This window comes from Chrysemys picta, chromosome 3 (genome assembly GCF_011386835.1).
Source record: "Chrysemys picta bellii isolate R12L10 chromosome 3, ASM1138683v2, whole genome shotgun sequence".
NCBI lineage: Eukaryota > Metazoa > Chordata > Testudines > Emydidae > Chrysemys > Chrysemys picta.
The window spans coordinates 153,246,643-153,267,426 of NC_088793.1; the positions used below are offsets into that span (position 1 = coordinate 153,246,643).

A 20,784-nucleotide genomic window follows, 5' to 3' on the forward strand; every position below is an offset into this window, starting at 1 on the left:
ATACTTAGAACAGGGCATGAATTGGGCCAATACAAGTGGGCAGAATTCCACTCCCTCCCTCTCCCATTTGGTCTCTGATTGAGGACACTGGCAGCATCAGTCTGAATATCCAGTTTTACAGATCTTCAGTCCTGAGTCCCATTGCATCTGCAAACATGTATGCTTTTCAGGTACTCAAGATACTTACCCTTATATTTAAACCAAGAAGCAATTAACTCAAAGAATCATATTTCGCTACTATGGAGCAATATTTTAAAGGCCATTTGACCTAGATATGTACTTATGAAGCAGCATTAAAGTTTTCAGTCTTGTGCTCTCAACACCAGATTCTGATGCTGTTGTTCACACTGAGTAGTTCCTTACGCAACTGGTAGCACTGTTGATTTCAATGTGAGTGAAGGTGGCAGAATCTGGCCATCATCAGTTAATAAAGTGACACATTCAGGCTCCCAAAAAGGTTTGTTTTTCATGTTCATTAAATGTAAATCCTTTACATCTCTACAAATTTCATTACTTTCCCAGTCTTAAACCAAGATCGTGATGATTAGCTGTACATTGAGCTGGAAGAGTATGGAGTGCTGATTGTTGATACACAGAAATGTGGAGATGGAGGGGGCAGCACCAGCTGAGGGAGTTTGCCTGACTTCCACCAACATGGTTCACAATTTATCGGGTTACACGATGCATCTTACCGAAAGGCGACAGTTCCTGTGCAGCCCATTATGGATATCGTTAGTGTTATTTTGTAGCTCAGTGTTTGGATTACAATGCAGTAATTGGCATAAAAGTTAACGGAAATAAAATAAGAGTTATTTTATACAGTTATGTATCAGCACATACAAATACTTACCTTTTGTCCTTCAGTGTCAAGAAATCAATGTAACTTGTTTGTCATCATGACTATCCCAAACCAATAGGTCTTGTGATTTAACCTATCATCAAACTGTCGTGCTTCAAAAAAATTGCTTAAATCTTGATAATTTTTTTTGAAAAATGTATTAGTGTTCTTGGTTTCAAGAGAGAAAATTGATTTTAGGTAGGCACACAAAGCAATGTGGCTTGGTCAGAGTGAATGGAATGATTCATGGTTATAAGCGCAGACATGCTGGAGGAAGAATATTTTCAGAAAAATTATTAAACTTTGGAGTCTCCAGGTCTTTCATGTGTCCCATTATTTGCCACTGATGGCTGAGAGACCCGTGTTTGTCTTGTTTGAAGCCTTATGAGAGATGTGATGCTGTTGGCATCTGTTCCCAAACCATAGAACTGCATGTTTTCACAACTAGGAAAGCAAAAGACATTCTTCATATAGAGATACTGAATAATGCTCTGCTGTTTTGGATATGATGATAAAACACCTGAAAAAGAGGTAGAAATAGAACAACTTTGTAATGTTTTCAAAAAGTTTTCCACTTATAATCAGCTTGCAGACACTGATTAGTTAAGCCTCTTAATACCTCTTTGAGAAAGATAGGTATCCCTATTTTACAGGGGGGCAAACTGAGGCACAAAGAAATTAAAATACTTTATTGGGGGTCATACAGAAAATCAGTGGGAAAACCAGGAACAGAACCCAGCGGTTTTTACTTCTATTGTTGTGCTCTAACTAATCGGTCACATTTCCTCCCTATTGTGAATTCTTGATGATTGTAAGTAGTAATCCATTCTACAAATATTCTCCACTGTGTAAATGGTATGTTGAAGTCTTAATGTGGAGCCTGATGATATGAGATGCTCAGCGTTTTCTGCAATATGCTGAGGTGCTTGACTCTCATTGACTCAATTGAAGTTGATGATGCTGAGCAACTTGCAGAATCAGGTCCTTAGTATTAAAAACAAAAACAAAAAACCCACCTTGGCACAATGTCATTAAAGCACATCCAATAGGTAGAGGCCTTTGTGAAGACATAAAAATTCCAGTTTTAGAGTAGAATATAATGAATCTCCTTTGTAACCGTTGCACTGTTGCATTTACAGATTGTATACATTTTAGTGCAAAACCAGCTAAACTTTTTATCTGTTCTTAAAAGTCATCCAGATTTATCCATTAGAGCAGAGGTGGGCAAACTACAGCCCGCGGGCCACATCCGGCCCATGGGACCCTCCTGCCCAGCCTCTGAGCTCCTGGCCTGGGAGGCTAGCCCCCAGCCCCTCCCCTGCTGTTTCCCCCACCCCTGCAGCCTCAGCTGGCGCATTCTCTAGGCGGTGGGGCTGCAGAGCTATGGCCTGACTCAGTGCTCTGTGCTGTGCGGTGGCGTGGCTGGCTCCAGCCAGGTGGCGCGGCTGCCTGTCGTGATGCTCTGGGCAGCACAGCTGTAGTGCCGCCAGCCACCGGTGCTCCAGGCAGTGCGGTAAGGGAGCAGGGAGCAGGGGGGGTTGGATAGAGGGCAGGGGAGTTCGGGGTGGTGGTCAGGGCCGGGGGTATGGATAGGGATCGGGGCGGTCAGAGTGCAGGGAACAGGGTGGTTGAAATGGGGGTAGGGGTCCTGGGGAGGCAGTCAGGAAGGAGAGGGGGGGTTGGATGGGGTGGGGGGAGCATTCAGGGGCAGAGGTTCCGGGGGCGGTCAGGGGACAGGGAGAAGGGGTGGTTGGATGAGGCAGGGGTCCTGAGGGAAGGGGGGCAGTTAGAAATGAGAGGAGGGGTTGGATGGGGTGATGGGGGGCAGTCAGGGGCAGGAGATCCGGGGGCGGTCAGGGGACAGGGAGTGGGGGAGTGGTGGATGGGGCCAGGGTCCTGGGGGGGGACATTAGGGGATAGGGAACGGGAGGGTTGGGTGAGGCAGGAGTCCCGGGGGGCGGGGGGCTGTCAGAGGGCAAGAAGCAGGGTGGGTCTTTATTATCTTATGTATTTATTCTTTACTGTGCTGGTTTTTCTATGCGCTTCAAAACAGAGTTGTTTGTCTAATTCTATGGGTTTCCCACTTGTACAGGGAATGTAGTGGTGAGTTACCATGTATGCACTAAAAGAAAACTGCTTGGATAGACACCAGACCCATAATGTTGCTCATGGTAGGCAGGCACCATATATTTATATGTAAAATTCTCAGAAAACTCATACAACTGGTGCCTTGCTTATGCATGAGTAATGTCCTGTGTGTCTTTATAGCTGATTATGGACGCCTAGAGGGATCCTCCTTGGTGCTGCTAATGATTATCTCTTGCTCACCAAATATTCAATTTGTAAGTTTAATAAAGTTAGTTCTGTATTCATTTTAATGAAGAAGACTGGGTATATTCTACAACAGATGAACTATTCAAGTTGTGCAAATATTCTTCAGACACAACAATTTAGATTTGTATAACTTTTGATGAAGATCAGAAACAGCTTCCAGCTAACCAAAGTGTTTGCCGCCTAAAGCAGTGTGTAGGCATTTTTTGTAGTTTCAGAACTTTATCCTGATTAGTATTTTGGTAAAGATTTCATAATGTATTAGCTTAATATATGAGATTTTTTTTTGTAACGTTTCAGGACAATGTGTAGTGCAAGCAAGGTGACTGCCTTTCTTTTAATAATTTTATGCTATTTAAAGATGGGCACTCCCAGGAAATCCATCAGGATTGATCAAGAAGACACAAGAAAGCACTTTCTGGAATAATTAAGTCTTCTCCCCAGAGTGAAACAGGGAGACTGAGAGTGAGCATTTGCGTCTCCTGATTTCTTACTACTTTTCCCTATGTGTTTCGTTATTTTTTTTTAAACTACTAAACGTAGGGCTTGTCTACAATGAACATTTAGTTTATGGCAAGCTGCTGTGTGAATCTAACTCTCACTAGCCTGCTGCAGTCTTATGGTTCATGTGAACCCTGCTGACACACACTAACAGTTGTTATTTCGCTTTAATTTTACTCCCCTTTCACAGAATCATAAAGGTTAAAAATGGAAAAGAACTCCAGTCTCTGGCCAACACAGGTTTGTTCCCTGCAGTATATTTGCCAGTACTTTGTCAAGTATAGCGTTAACATTTTTAAGTGACAGGAGAGCTTATTCCACAATATGATAGAAGACCCAGTTAAGAAGTATTTCCTGGTAACAGCCTGTTTACTTTTTCTCAATTTCATGGCATTGTTTTTAGTTACGTTCTCATTCCTTCAGTGACGCATCACTTGCTTACCCTACCAGGGGACCATAATAGTTGTTACTGGGAAGTGTGTTTAAAAAAGAAGCAAAAATATTATGTGTATATAAACATATTAAAATTGTGTCTGTTTGAAAATGTCGCTCTCCCCACATCCTCACCATGGTGCGTGTGTTCTTAGACTGAAAGCTGTTCAGAGCAGGGTCCAAGATGTGTCTTAATATATGTTTCTACAACACCTAGCACAGTGGAGCTCCCATCCTGAATAGGACCTCTGGGCACTATTGCATTAATAATAACAACGATAGGTTACACAAAAAAGGAGGCAGTTGATTAAGTAGCCTCTTGACATAATTGAAGTGTAAGTGCTATAAAGAAACACAACTGCTTTGAAGAAAACAGGTTGAATATTTTGGAAATCAAATTATAGAAATGTCTCTTCTTGAAAGTATACTACAAACTAAGGTAGCAAGACAAAAAAGCTTCTAGATTACCTTTTCTGAGTTATGCCCGATTTTCCAGAATGTGCATTTTTAAGGGAAAAAAGCCCTAATCTGCAACTTGGTTATGCTCCAGACCCAAGAGGAAATGGATTATAGCAGTTGTGACTGTGACGAGCAGATGTTTTGGTTGGACTAGCTATCAACCATCTGACTCATCATAAATCCTCAGTTCCCGTAAATTCCCAGTTTTCATTTACAATAGGTAGGACGCAGGAAAACAATGCTTTTAAATTCAAAATATAAAATGTGGTTTTGGTATTAACAGTTAACCACAATCCATATTAATTTACAAAAGGATAAATTTTTGTGAAAGATGCAGCTGTTCCAGTAAAATGTAAAACTGAAGGGTATTTGTGAATGGCAGGTTCATTAGCTGTGAATGAAATCTAGCACATGATCATTTAGATAGTGCTAATTAATATAAATTGAAGTACAATTCAATTATATGGTCCTTTTGGTTCCTATGTTACTTGGTGTCCCTTATTTAAGCTTCCAAGGAAAGACCATTTTTTTCTTTGAATGGCTCAGAACCACACTTTTCATAACTTTTGTGTTGGTTTTGTATTTTCACAAAACCTGGAGACTTTTAGTAGTTTTCAGGATTTACCGGTAAATTATCATCCTGATTCATATTTACTAAAGTTTTGACATGGGTGTACAATATAAATGACAACTGAGAGTTGTGATTTTTCTTCCAGTTTGTCAAAAACTTTAAAATTGCACTTACGTCTGAAATGTTTTACCTGCTGTTGTCATAAGCAGCACTGGAAGTGACTAACTGAAAGAGACTAAAGGAAAATCCATCTTTTTCTTTTAGTTTCTTTACATTGTCCATTTGACAGCACTTTTATAACCATTTTCACTGACTTTCTGTGCAGTCCCATTTTCTCTGTTGCGTGAGTTTTTCACAGTGAAACGGGAGAGAGAGCATTTTTTAAAGTAGAAATGTATAATTGTAAAAAAGCCACTTAAACTGTTGGAGGGACATCCTGGAACTAGTTTTAATTCTGTATATTTTTTTTAAGTGGGCTAGATTTCAAGTTGCTTAAAATGTCCCTTTAAGATATTGTGTATTACTGAGAACTTGATATTTTTACTTACTACCATGTGCTTTGTCCAAGAATCTCAAAATGTGTTGCAAACATTGTCATTATGTCATACAATACTTTTGTGATGTAGAGAAGGATTATTATCTCCATTTTACACATGGGGAACTGAATATAAATAATACCCACCTTTTATAAAGTTTCTGATGAAAGAAGCTATATAAATGCTAAGTATTATTATGTTTAGCCTAACTAGTGTAACTACAGATGCTATTATTCATTATAAAAATTCCATTCTTAATTCATACAAGTGTCTAATTCTGTTTTGAAATGTATGAGCTACTTGCTTTAACAACATCCCGTGGCAGCAAGTTCCATGGTTAATTACACTGGTCTACAATTTTTGAGAAGTCGTCTGCTTCAGAGATAAAATGTGCTATTTATTATGTATTTTGATGTGCTGAATTCAAATATGACAATTAAAACAACTGATTGGCTACTGTTTCTAAGATATTTAAGTTTTTACATTTTATGTCTATGTATATTGTGTAAATAGTAGAGTTTTAATCCTAAATTGTAAACCTAGGTCTTTTCATGTGTTTATGGTTGCTTTACATGATAATATTTCACCTGTCCTGTTTATGTAACACTTTAAAAATCAGCAAAAGGGTTATATAAATCAAATTTATTATGAAACAAAAGGCAAAAAACTATTCTGTACATAGTTTAGTCCTATTCAGTGTCTACTCGGCGCTTCTTGGCTTGTCTCTTGTATTCATTAAATGCAGCATCTCTTGTCACTGTCCAGCAATAGTCAGCAAGCATTGATGGGCTCCATTTGCCCTGATAGCGTTTCTCCATTGTTGCAGTGTCCTGGTGAAATCGCTCGCCGTGCTCGTCGCTCACTGCTCCGCAGTTCGGTGGAAAAAAATCTAGATGAGAGTGCAAAAAATGTATCTTTAGTGACATGTTGCAACCAAGGCTTTTGTATGCCTTGAGGAGGTTTTCCACCAACAACCTGTAGTTGTCTGCCTTGTTGTTTCCGAGAAAATTTATTGCCACTAACTGGAAGGCTTTCCATGCCGTCTTTTCCTTGCCACGCAGTGCATGGTCAAATGCATCATCTCGAAGAAGTTCACGAATCTGAGGACCAACAAACACCTTCCTTTAACTTAGCTTCACTTAACCTTGGAAATTTTCCACGGAGGTATTTGAAAGCTGCTTGTGTTTTGTCAATGGCCTTGACAAAGTTCTTCCTCAGACCCAGCTTGATGTGTAAGGGTGGTAACAAAATCTTCCTTGATTCAACAAGTGGTGGATGCTGAACACTTTTCCTCCCAGGCTCCAATGACGGTCGGAGTGGCCAGTCTTTCTTGATGTAGTGGGAATCTCTTGCACGACTATCCCATTCGCAGAGAAAACAGCAGTACTTTGTGTATCCAGTCTGCAGACCAAGCAAGAGAGCAACAACCTTCAAATCGCCACAAAGCTGCCACTGATGTTGGTCATAGTTTATGCACCTCAAAAGTTACTTCATGTTGTCATAGGTTTCCTTTATATGGACTGCATGACCAACTGGAATTGATGGCAAAACATTGCCATTATGCAGTAAAACAGCTTTAAGACTCGTCTTCGATGAATCAATGAACAGTCTCCACTCATCTGGATCGTGAACGATGTTGAGGGCTGCCATCACACCATTGATGTTGTTGCAGGCTACAAGATCACCTTCCATGAAGAAGAATGGGACAAGATCCTTTTGACGGTCACGGAACATGGAAACCCTAACATCACGTGCCAGGAGATTCCACTGCTGTAGTCTGGAGCCCAACAACTCTGCCTTACTCTTGGGTAGTTCCAAATCCCTGACAAGGTCATTCAGTTCACCTTGTGTTATGAGGTGTGGTTCAGAGAAGGAGGATGGGAGAAAATGTGGGTCCTGTGACACTGATGGTTCAGGACCAGAAGTTTCATCTTCTTCCTCTTCCTCGTCTGAGAATGATTCTGGTGCATCAGGAACCGGCAGTCCTTCTCTGTGGGATACTGGGCGTATAGCTGATGGAATGTTTGGATAACGCACAGTCCACTTTTTCTTCTTTGACACACCTTTCCCAACTGGAGGCACCATGCAGAAGTAACAATTGCTGGTATGATCTGTTGGCTCTCTCCAAATCATTGGCACTGCAAAAGGCATAGAGTTCCTTTTCCTGTTCAACCACTGGCGAAGATTTGTTGCACAAGTGTTGCAGCATATGTGTGGGGCCCACCTCTTGTCCTGATCTCCAATTTTGCAGTCAAAATAAAGGTGATAGGCTTTCTTAACCATAGTGGTTATACTGCGCTTTTGTGATGCAAAAGTCACTTCACCACAAACATAGCAGAAGTTATCTGCGCTGTTCACACAAGTACGAGGCATCTCTGCTCACTTTGGCTAAACAGAAATGTGTCCCTTTGCAAAATCAAACACTGACAAATAAGAGAGCACGACACTGTATGATTTCTAGAGCTGATATAGGGCAATTTGTTCAGCAGAGTGATGTAAACTTCGTTATGATTGCATCATCCATGACTTCTAGGAATAACATGATGCAATTCATATCATGTATGACGCAATACCAGCTTCAGATTGCATCATTCATTGTTTCGCCTAAAAAGCAAGTACTGTCCAAACCCAGTCATAGAGTTATTTATAGATCCAGTCAAAGATATATTTTAGTCATTTCTGGTTTAAATTGAGATCCCTTCTCTTTATAACTCACTTATCCTCCGCCATTCCCAAGTCAAGGGTCGTATATACTGACCCAATAGCATATCTTGAAAACTAGAGCCAATCAACGATTTTAAGCATCATTTTCATTCTCAGTGACCCAGAATTAGTAAAGTTTGACTACATTTATTTCAGAAGCATTTTGGCTGTAGAGCAGTGTTATATGTTGTGCAAAAGATTGTTTCGTTTTAAATATTCAGAATTTGTTGCCATTTAAGTTCGAGTACCTTTTTCTTTTTGTATTCTGGAAATGGGAAAAATACTAAAGAAACAAAATTTGCTTATGACATGAAGGAAGATACAGTAATAGGAAAGTATATTTTCTAAATATATCATTCTTTCTGAAACTAAATTAAAAATAATAATAAAAAGGGTGCTTTTGCTTTGTTATTTTACTTGGTCTGTTGTATTAGTTCTATTTTGCCTGTTCTTTGAGACTAAAACCCATGCACAAAATGTAGACAGACGGGGAAATAATGTCTGGTTATAGCTTGGTACGAAACATAAAAACATCCTTGGCCTTTTGACTCTGGTGATCCCTGCGAGGGAACTGCCTTTGTCCTTTGAAAAGATCATTGTTTCCCAACACAAACACTGAATATCAAGTCATCTAATCATTAACAGGTCTGTAGAGATGCAGCTCTGAGGGGTTAAATCTTGACTGGCACAGACACATCAAAAAGGTCCATGAATTTAAAAGCCAGATTTTTTTCCCATAGTTTATCTGTACAACATGTGTTTTCAATTTAGTTTTATAAACAGCAATTGTAACCGACATACTAAGGTTGAATGCAGTTCCACCAAGCGGATTGTTGCATAAATAAAAGTAACAAAGTACAGTATGAAAGAAATAAACAGTGTGTTGTTATGTACAAAAGGACTTAATTATAATAATGTTTGATAGTCTGACATAAAGTAATGTGCACTTAGGTCCAGCCAATCTATACAAAAATGATCTTTTTGCAACTTTGTATTGTGATAGCTCTGGGGCCATCCTAGGTTGGGCAGGGTGAGCCACAGGTCAGCCAGTTTCATAACAGCTCTGCAACAGTTACTGTATTATGGTACTTTTTAAACCTTTTTTGGAGAGTTAGGCAAATTGTGTCTGTAACTGATTGACCTTTTTATTACCGTATATTTGAAAAATGACAATCTGAAATGTAGTGGACAAATGTCAGTTTCTTTCCACAAACTTGTACTGAATTTAGCTATATTAATATTCAGTTATTGGCAGAAGTAGTTGCACCATTAACTTGTTACTATTGTATATTATTTTTTATAGAGGGAGAAAAATTAGGCATCTGGGTTTACTACCTGTATTGCAAACTTCAACTTGTTGCAACTTAAAATGTCAAAGGCATTGTGTTCATGTAAGATTATATATTTTAAAATTTCATCCACCATGAAAGTCCCTATTGTTATTAGTGGTCATAATAATTCTTGGTAATTTTCCTTTAGTTTCCTGACATATGTTCTTTTATATCTCGGTCTTTTTGGAGTCCTTTTGATCACTGAGATCTTGAAGGAAGGTAGAGCTAGATGGTATATTCTAGAAACTGTACATGTACTGTCACATTGTATTGAGTGCGTGGGTGGAGAGGTGAACTTTTGATCTATTTGAGCATTAACAATACTCATGTGGGATTTAACTGTTCAATTTTGCCTTGCTGTTGTGCAGCCAAATAAAAGCATGTGTTCAGTGCTAACGTGAGCATGGTGTTTGAAAAGGGTTTCCAGCATAAAAAGAATTTGTGGTCCTGAAAATACCCTGGATATGAAAAGGGTAAACGTACTCTATACCTTGCATCATGTGACAAATGCTTGTCAATTAAAACAAGATCCTTTTGCTCATTAGACTGTACTGCTTAATCAGTTTTAACACTTCTGTTTGTCTGATTAGTGTGACTTAGCAAGTTAATAGGGACAACACAGTTAATATTGCACTTAGACTTCAGGAGTGAAAGATGTTAATTGTCTCAAATTTTCCCTAGCCATGAAAATATATGCAATACTGGGGGGAGGTTTTATGGACTGTGATCACTATTGTTGTATTGTAGATCAGAACTATGCCACAGAGTGAAGAAATATCTGAAAAAACATTGTCCGCTCTTTCTTATTGTTTTGTGTAATATGGCCAGCCTGTTCTAAGGCCCTGCCACACTACAGTTTTTAATTGTGTTTGTAACAACTCACTGGTATGGTTTGGGCCTGCGCACACCACATGATTTATATGCTGCTAGAATCCATAACAGCCAGTAGTATTTCACTCCTGCCAGAAGCCTGGGTTGGCACATGATTATCTTCCTATAACCAGTCAACATGCTCTGTGTTTGGTAGGTTGAGCTGGATCACCTGGCTTTGTTTAATAGGTTTAATTGTTTAATTGTTATTAGCATTGTTAGGTTTAATAGATGTTCCTTCTTCCTCACAACTATGGTGTGATAGAGCATCCCAGAGCATATTGCTGTGTGTATCTTTGATGCTACTTTTTGTTTGTCTGCAGGGCTATTTCCTGTCACTATGGAAGAATAACCCATATTTTTCCTAAATGGATGGAAGCAAATACAGTTTATCAGAGAGCTAGGGTCAGACACAAATATGTTGAAAGACTACTCTATGGACAATGAATTGCCCTATGTTACTTCATGTCATTTAAGGTCACTACCATTTACGGGTTACAAAATCACAGCTGGAAGTTATGTGCAGATAGGCCTAAATTAGAGAGAGACACCTCAGAGATTAGTTATGAAAGGGCAGCCTTAAATGCACACTCTAACTTACACTGAGGCCAGGGCTGGGGAAGAGACTCAGGGAGCCATAGCCTACACCTTAATGTCACCCTCCCACCCCCTTCTTTCCCCCCCACCCCAAATCCCTGCCACCCTCAGCTCAAACAGAAGCTGAACACAGCAGAGAATCAGATCTATATACTTCAACAAAAGTTTATAAATGTAACATCTGGGTGTATAACTCAATGACCCAACGATGATATATGAAGATTCTTTGGTATTTTCATCAGTTGTTTATAACAATTCCAGGAATCTTAGAAATGAAATCTGTTTTTTACTGAAATGTTTATGCTCCAACACACTGAAAAGATGGTATGTTACTGTAAGGGGTTGCTTGTGAATGCTGGGCTAGTATAATTGATTTTCTTTTGATTCATTGAAGAAAAATGAGCACTGCGGAATTTGTTGTCAAAATATTTTAAAAAATTAAGTGACATTTACAAACAGATTTTTTTTTTAATTGTCAAATTTGAGGCCCTTCAACCTTTATGATGTCTCATTTACCTACTCTGGATATTTGACCCTCTTTGACCCCTTACTAGTAAGTTCTGATAACTTGAAGTAAAATTTGATGTTACCTGCTTTTTCTTTGTATTCAGGATGTGAATGAAGATCCAGGAGAGGATGTTGCTCTTCTTTCAGTCAGTTTTGAGGATACAGAAGCTGCTCAGGTTTTCCCCAAGCTATATCTGTCCCCACGTATTGAACAGTAAGTAGAATAATTGTTGAGTATTCCAGTTCTTCTCAGAACTTTTAATTTGTACTCTGATTGTTTATGTAGGAAGTCTTTGGTAGGCCATAAAACCACTTTGACTTTTAATTGACAAAAGCCATGATAGTGATTTATGTAATTGGCTTTGACTGGAAGGGAGCAATTCAGTTAGTCTTGCCAGTTCCATTTTTATGTGCCTACCACTTATAGAGCTGAGCCACCATTGGCTAGACTGTTGTGGGGTCCACTGATCCCTGAAAATCAACCTACATTTTCCTGGAATGACTCGTACTGGAAGCGGCATCAGGTTCAGCTTAGCAGGCAGATTTCCCCCAGGGATGGGAGAGCTTTGTTTTTTTTAAGATTGTGTTTATATATCTATGTATGTGTAGGTGTGTACTGTGCCTGTGCGTGATTGATACATATTCCCTGAAGAGAGGCAGTTTGTACAATAGAAAGGGATACAGTTAAGCAGTTTCAAATCAATGTTTATTACTAGAGCTGTAAGACTATATTTGTTAACTGTGGTCAGGAATTTGCAGTCTCAGTAAGATGTTTTTTCCGGGGGGGGGGGGGGGGGGTGTCAGAATATTTCATTTTAAGGTTGTTGGACAACACAGTTGGCACACAGACTTGCTAATAAACTAATTTTTACTCCTAAAATGGAAGGGTCAGAGGGAAAAATCTAATTTAGGAAGCAGATAGATTTCGCTTCTTCCATTTTTGGAATTAACAATGTCCCAATGTTCCCCCTCCCCTTCAGTCTTGAAATATCTGCTTGAAAGTTTCATGAAAAGCACTTCAGGCTTACAAGTGACTTTCACTTAGAGATAAGTTGGAAGATCTTGTAGTGCAAGTCCTTATTTTGCACGGCACCTGACAAATGAAAGTTTCCCAAAAGAAAAGCTTCCTAGTTTATTACCTTGAAGAAAACTTCAAAGATTCATAATGCCCTTACAGAGGAATATTGAAAAGTCTTCTTAGTATGGGGGAGTAGGTCTGGTTGCCTAACTCTAACCCTAACTCTAGAGTGCAGAATAAGGAACCAAGGGTAGTGGGGGAAGTGTTTGATATTAATAAATACACTTTAAAAGGAGAGCTTGTTTTTCATCTTCTTTTGTTTTGCCTTGTTAAGCATTTTACTTGGTTTATCTACATTACTACACAGAAGTAACTATATTAGACTTTGCAGTTACACAGAGGTCAAGTTAAAGCTAACATTGATTCAGTGCTTTTGTTTTTCTGGTCAATAGTGAAATGACATTCCTTTCAACTGCTGAAAACACCTTGGGTGGAGTAGAAGAGATGGAAAAGTACTGACTACAATAGTTTTAGCATAGCTCACTAATAATGCATAGAGTTTGCGAAAGGGCATGACATTCTGATATTTAAACCAAAAAGGCATTGATATGGATAAGCTGGATGACCAAGTAGATGGGTTAAAAAAACCCTGAGATAAAATCATAAGGTTTACAAGGTATCTGGGAAGAAAAATCTGTAGAAAATGTATATATTGCTTCTTTTGAGTTTGTCTTTTTAGCATCTAACCTTATTTTAGAAAAGGTTTTGTTCTCTCCTTCATTTAACATTATTTATGGCTGTGTTGATTTCATTAGTTGCTCATTTTAAATACAAGTCATTTTCTCTGATGAGCTTTGTGATAGTGAAAAGGTTAGCTCAGGTACCCTTGATTAGGGTAACAAGTTGCATGCAGTTAGATTAAAGTAATTGATTATATGAACTGATTTCTTTTTTAATAAATGCTGAATTAACCTGATTGTATCATCAAATGCATTTAATTTAATGAATTTAGGCAAGTTACATAATTTCTCTGGGCCTATTTATTTTTCTATAAACTGTTGTACTTAGTTACAGTGCTCCACAAGTGTGTTGTGAGGTTTAACTAATACATTCATTAAAGTTGTTTGTTGCCCTTAGATAGGAGATTCAAATTAGTAGTAGTAATAATAGTATTGCTGGTACTTTTTTGGCCAGAATAATGCAGATAATGGTCAGTTACTTTACTTGGTAATTTCACTGTCCCTATCTCAAGTACAAGTGATGATATATTGGTCTACCATAAATTTCCTCTCTGCAGTGTGTAGGGAAGTAATTATACAGAAAATCTGCAGGTTGAAGGTGCATTAGTATCTTATCTCCACCCCCCCCCTACCCCCACCCCCCAGCTGCCTAGGTCTTACTATTCTTCTCTAGCAACTATGCAGGTGTTCTAGGTAATCATATTTTCAGACAGAACACCATGTGGGGCTGACCCAAGGCCTCCCCCACTCTGAGGCAGGGCCGGCTCTAGGCACCAGCATTCCAAGCATGTGCTTGAGGCGGCACTTCTGAAGGGGCAGCAGTTTTTGTTTTGCTTCGGCAGCGGCACTCCCCTTTTTTTTTTTTTTTTTGCTTGGGGCGGCAAAAAACTTGAGCCGGCCCTGCTCTGAGGGCTGGGGCTGGCATCACTACTCTTCCCCTTCTCCCCCCCCCCCCCATGTTCCTCCGCACCCTACTTTTTTGACAGAAGTGGGTATTAGTCCTGTTTGCCAAAGAAGTCAGGTCGGCCAGGTCAGGGCTTAAAAAAGGGACTGTCCCAGCCAAAACGGGACATATGGTCAACCTAGTTCCACTTCATGGAGACAGAGGGCATGTTGATGAAAAGGGAGAAGAGTTGGGGGAACAGCCTCTCAATTCAGCATGTTTCCCATTCAGAGTAATTGTTCCTGATTAACTCTGTGTGTGGACACTCTTGTTCAGGAGTGGAGTTATTCAGGAACAGGTGTTGCGCTTTAAAATCACACTGTGCCGTAATCCCAGTTAACTTTCAAGTATAGACAAGCCCTTAGTAAGTTTTACTGCCCTGACCAGAGGTAACTCAGCCCCTTCAACAGCCTGAAGATAGCAGAAGTACTTAGTTGATAGATGACTAACCAGTGGCAGCACATCAGTGCCAAAGCTCAGAGGATGGTACTGTATGGAAAAGTGTGGAAGTGGAAGAACTGTCTTCACGGGGCAGAGATCCTTGGTGTCCTCTCTGAGCTTGTCTACACTTACCAGAGGATCGATGCATCGGCGGTCGATTTAGCGGGTCTAGTTAAGACCCGTTAAATTGACCACCGATCACTTTCCTGTCGACTCCTGTACTCCACCTGGTCGAGAAGAGTAAGGGGAGTCGATGGGAGAGCGTCTCCCGTCGATGTCACGTAGTGCATATCCAGTGGTAAGTAGATTTAAGCTATGTCGATGTCAGTTATGCTATTCATGTAACTCAAATTGCGTAGCTTAGATCGATTTTTCCCTTTAGTGTAGACAAGGCCTTTGTCTTTTCCTGTGGATCTTGGACCAGGGAAGACAGGCATGCCCCTTTCATGCTCCAGTGCCACAGTGCTTTCTCTATGAGAAGATTCAGAAGAGAGTTGAGCTTAACAGACCCATAATGATTTGCAGGTGATTTTGTCCTACCTGCTACTGCTTTCACATTAGAGAGGAATATATTGGCCACAGAATAGCCATAGGCTCGCTGTCCAGTTCTCTCACCCACATTGCAAAATAAGATGTGATCTACACCAGTGGTTCTCAAAGCCAGTCCACCACTTGTTCAGGGAAAGCACCTGGCTGGCCGGGCCGGTTTGTTTACCTGCCACGTCCGCAGGTTCGGCCGATCGCGGCTCCCACTGGCCGTGGTTCGCCGCTCCAGGCCAATGGGGGCGGCAGGAAGGGCGGCCAGCACATCCCTCGGCCCCCGCTGCTTCCCGCACTGTGAAAATGTTTCAGAGCTCTTATTTCTGTCAGAAAGTGTTTCCAGCCAGCCTTCCCACATATGTTCGTGTTATCCATGTGATAAATTATATTTACTATGTACCTCTAACTCTCTCATCTGCCACACAAATTTTGGGCCTACGCTTTGCTCCAGAGAGATGCCCTGGCTTCAATGCCTCTGTTTCTCACTGTGGCTCCTTTAGCAGGTCAAGCTGAGTTTGGACCCTAGTTACTCCCTTGGAAGCTATGTAGCCAGCAAATGTTTGCAGTGACACAGGATAGCCATTTCAAAACAATAGATTATTTTCTTTTCAGCAAGAATACAATAGTCAGGGACATTGGGTTAAAATGGCAAGGAAAAGTCTAAATGCACAACTCTACCCTAACCTTGAGCTTCCCCTTGCTTGGCTAAGGCTATGTCTACATTACCACTTTCGTGGGAAGCAGCAGCCAGCACATCCCTCGGCCCGCGCCACTTCCCGCAGCCCCCATTGGCCTGGAGCGGCAAACCGCAGCCAGTGGGAGCCGCGATCGGCCGAACCTGCGGACGCAGCAGGTAAACAAACCAGCCTGCCCCGCCAGGGGACTTACCCTGGCAGGCCGCATGCCAAAGGTTGCCGATCCCTGATATAGCCTAAGAGCATTTTCCTGGAAGACAAACTACATGCCTGCACCTGGCCCTGCCCAACGGCCCCTGATTTGATTGGATTTAGCTCTCTTCTGCTGGGAGAGCAAAGTTTCTTATATAAGCCTCTTCTTAACACATCTCCTTTATCTCAAGTCCCAGTCACACTGTTTTCATGTGTATTGCCCTTCTTGGGTTTAGATCAGGGAGGGGTTGTGTCCAGACCGATAATCACCCATCCACATTCTAAAAAGTCCCTTAAAGTTGTTAAAAGTTAATGGTCCAGTCGTTGTCTGCACTGTATCTCCAAGATGGCTCTGTTCACAGTGTTGACAATTCTTGATAATTCATTTATACCAATCCAGACACTTATGTGATCCACAGCTAGTCCATACATCCCTTTTCACCCTCTTCCTATCAAATGGTTCTGGAAAGAAGTTAACTCCTTGGAACCAAGTAGATAGCAATACAAAACTGAGCAGGTAAACTGAATCAAGCCTACTTTTCATAAAAATAATATAGAAATTTCCTGCATTCTCCACAACTTGCTTTACAAGTGGAGTGATACAAAAAACAATACCCATATATTTTTTAATTCTTTAAAATATTTTATTTCTGTTTTAAATATGTGACGTATACAGACTACGTGGTGGTGTGGTATACAAGTTTTATTAACACACATTTGAGATGTCTTGCATAACTTGTTCACTCATGGTTCTGTCACTCATGAGTAATGCAGCTATCCCAAGCTCAGACCAATAAAACCTGCAGTGCCACACCATACCTGGATGCATGCTTTGTGTATCTCATCTACCAATCTAATTGTTCTTCAATCAGAAAGTGTTAGAATAGATTAGATTATCTATTTCATTTATAAAACGCCATCACCATGATATGTAGGCACCAGTAATCCATAGTATATAGTTACTTTTCTGATCCATTTATTAGTCATTTACAATAAATTACTCTTTCAAAGTAATTTACGTTCATTGTAATTTTTATTATCTTCTCTTGTTTCTTGAGGTAGATCTCTTCTCAGCATGTTTCTCTGCCTTTTAATTGGAATCTGCCTTCATTCTAACAGCATCTTTTCTTGTAATTTAGAAGTTTCATGACCAGGTTTTCGGTACTGTCTGTTGAACTGGGCTTCCTTGCAAAGTTACATTTGAGTTCTCTGAACTCCCCAAAAATGGACCTGACAGAGGTTCTGACACAGTCAAGATGTCATATGGGCTAAACTTCCATTGTTTGAAAACTGAAGCTTTTAACCAACAATATTTACTTCTTTGTATTTTTATTTTTTCCAAAACTACAAAATGGCCTCAAGAAGCCCTGAGGATTATCTTAATGACTTGAGGCCGCGACATGTTACATTGCGTTGTGCATTGCTACAAAAGTCTCCTGCTACTGCTAAAGATTATAATTGAATATACCAAAACGGTTTAAGCAAATTAGCAAAACAGTTTGTATGCGGCAGGTTTTAAGGAAAGGCAATAGCAATTTTGGGAAGCATTTGGGGAAAATTATCAACATTTGCGGAAACAGAACAATGTTACAAAATACCCCTTTCCCACCTAATTACAATGTAACTTTATTAATGCTGCCAACAGTAGCTCTCTTAGGGAGGAATATTAAATGAGCTGTACATTCACACTTTATGAAAAAGGCTCATTCTGCTATGAATGTTTCCACTTTGGGAGCAAGTAAACCAGAGCTGTGTTGTTATGAAACATGAAAGTTGGCCAAATTTTCTGAGAGATTTTCTCACTATTAGGCCCTATCCTGTAATTACACATGACCATACTTTCTAACATGTATATCAGCAACTTGAGGCATAACACAATATAATGTAAATACACTGTTTTTACTTTGCACAGTTATTAAAATGCACATTGGTGTGTTTTATATGTGCATGATAAACAAAATAATACTTACATTACACATATCATCATAAGCTCTCGAAAGGATTAAGAAAACTGGGAAAGTATCCTCATTTGCAGAGGGGAAAGTAAGGCACAAAGATTAGGTAACTTGCCAATAGGTCACACAGCAAGTCAGTAGCTGAGTAAAGAATACAACTCAGGGGCCTGATCCAACTTGCATTCAAGGGATGCAGGGTCAGGCCCCAGGAGTTTGACTCCCATTCCTGTGCTGCTTACCACAGTAAGAAATCCTTGGAAGAAAAGATCTTGCCTGACATACAAATGCTGAAAACTGGTGGTTAGTTTTTCAAAATACCAACAGTCACTGACTATATTAAAAGTAATTTGCTTAAAGTTTGAGTTTTGAAAAGCACTCTCTGCTTTACCTTAAACTTTTAAAGAAAATATTTTCAAAATTTAAACAAATTGAATCCAGGTTCAGACACTTGAATGAATTTTCTGCTTGAAGAGATTTTGTATGTTGTAAATGGGCATCATCGCAATAATCTGTTAGTTGGCCTCAATTAGCAGTCTCAGCAGACTGAGAATCTCTGTGGCCTGGTCTACACTACAAAGTTATGCCGGCATAGCTATGTCGGCTAGGGGCATGAAAAAATCATGCCCCCTGACACAGCTATTCCAGCAAAACCTCCAGTGTAGACACAGTTGTGCTGACAGAAAAGGGGCTTCTCTGGGCATAGCTAATAGTGAACTCCTGTCAAACTGCAGAATTCCTCCTTCTGTTGGCATATGTTGTGCCTATTGTAGGGAGCTATGCCAACATAGCTATGCCGGCATAGGCTCTGTAGTATAAACATGGCCTTTGTATCAGCATGAATCTTATCTACGCTAGCATTTTGGGGAAATCTTTCACTGTTGCAGTGGTACCTATGCTGTTCTGCTGCTGGTGGCAATAGTAGGAGTGCTCATGTAAACAGGGCTCAGGTGTGTTGTCTAACCATGCTTTAAGTAGGTCTAGATTACATTGTAGTAAGAATTTATGAGCCTTGTCTACACAGGCATCCCCACTGTTGCTAGCACCATCCTAGCTGCATGGGTGCTAGTGCAGTGGGAGGTTTCCTCATAAATGTAGAAGTGACACAACTATAGAGAGTGACTAGACTTTCCATTCTTTTGAAGTGGACTTTCCAGGCCAGGTTTGAAGCCTGTTGGTGGTATGGTGTTTGAGATGCTCGTAGAGCTGCTGGCTGTATTGTACCTGTTCTGTGTATAAATAGAGAATCTGTAGTACAGTCTCCAGGACTATCAGTCCAACACCTATTACTAGCACTGAATTTACTTATTTTCTCTCTAAGAATTTCTAAGAAAAAAGGGTTTATCATAGAAAACCTATCACATCATTATGTTTCCTGCTACTATCAAAGTCACTAGAATCTAAGGGCTTGTGTACACTACAAAATTAAGTTGACTTAAGTCGATATACAGCCACCGCAGTAATTAAAGCGATGGTTCACGTCCACATTTGCTCCTTCTGTCGGTGGTGCGCTTATCCACCGACTGAAGTAGGGCATTGAAGGATACTGACAGCTGGAGCCCGGCAGCCTTGGGGTTGACAACCTCAGCTGTAAGCCCTGCGTGGGGCTCACAGATGGCTCCCACCACTACTGACAGCTTCCCCAGCGCTGATAGCCTGAGTTGTCAGCACCAGGGCAGGGCACCCAGCAATGAGCCCCGCACCCAGCTGACAGCTCGGGCTGTCAGCGCCAGGGCAATGGGGGAGAGCTCCATCTCTCAGCCCCCACTCAGAGCTGACGGCCAGCAGGCAATGTAAGTAAATGCAGTGAGAGGTTGAAGAGCTACATTCTACAGGAGTGGATGGAAGATATTTCAGCGCTCCACAAGTTCATTGCAAGGTGACAGCTATTTTTGTAGTTTTAATTTATTTTATTTTTTTCTTGTTAAAAGAAAATTAAAATGACTTGGCTAGCCTTTTTCAGCATTTAAATAATAGGATATAATGGTTAAAATAATGTTGTTTAGCTAGTGCTTGTGTTCCCTGGATTCACAGAAATAATCCTATAATAAATACTGTTGTCCTGAAGGGCTTTTCTTTGATAAATACACAAATTTGAGTATGCTAAGTTGTGTTTCACTTTAGTGGAGCTGGGTCCATGCTTTATCCTTTAGAGGCTGAAATGTTCCTTTTACTAGTCTGGGAGTAGGCCAGAAGAGTTCTTCATGATTGAGGATGGAATTCTATATTCAGCAAGTTTTCAACACCACTGAACTTTTTTAATATTCCCCTGCCCATTAAGAAAAGAAGAGCATGGCCTCAGCTTTAGATTTCTAACAGCCCCATGTATTTTTCAACAAAAAACAACTTGGGAAGAAAATTAAACTCGTGTGTATTTGCCCTAGAAGAGAGTAATTATGGAAACATAATGTTATGTAAATGGAAACAACCCCTGAGCAATTAGTAATATTTAGATGTTTCCATCTATCTGTTTTTATAAAGTATGTTGAGAAGAGAGGGGTGATTGAGTGGATTAGATTTGACAGCATCTAATTTAGAAATATCACTAATCTGTTTGCTTATTAAAATAAGTTGATAATCACTGTCT

At 40.2% G+C, this 20,784-nt stretch overlaps 1 protein-coding gene across 2 annotated transcripts in view; it reads left to right on the forward strand.

Annotated features, from left to right (window-relative positions):
* BABAM2 (BRISC and BRCA1 A complex member 2) overlaps positions 1 to 20,784 on the forward strand; it is a 308,755-nt gene that overhangs the window by 169,578 nt on the left and 118,393 nt on the right. For both annotated transcript variants that reach the window (XM_008174875.4, XM_008174880.4), the window contains exon 7: positions 11,781 to 11,890. In XM_008174875.4, coding sequence (XP_008173097.1) covers positions 11,781 to 11,890 — 110 coding nt within the window. The remainder of the gene's footprint in view (positions 1 to 11,780; positions 11,891 to 20,784) is intronic.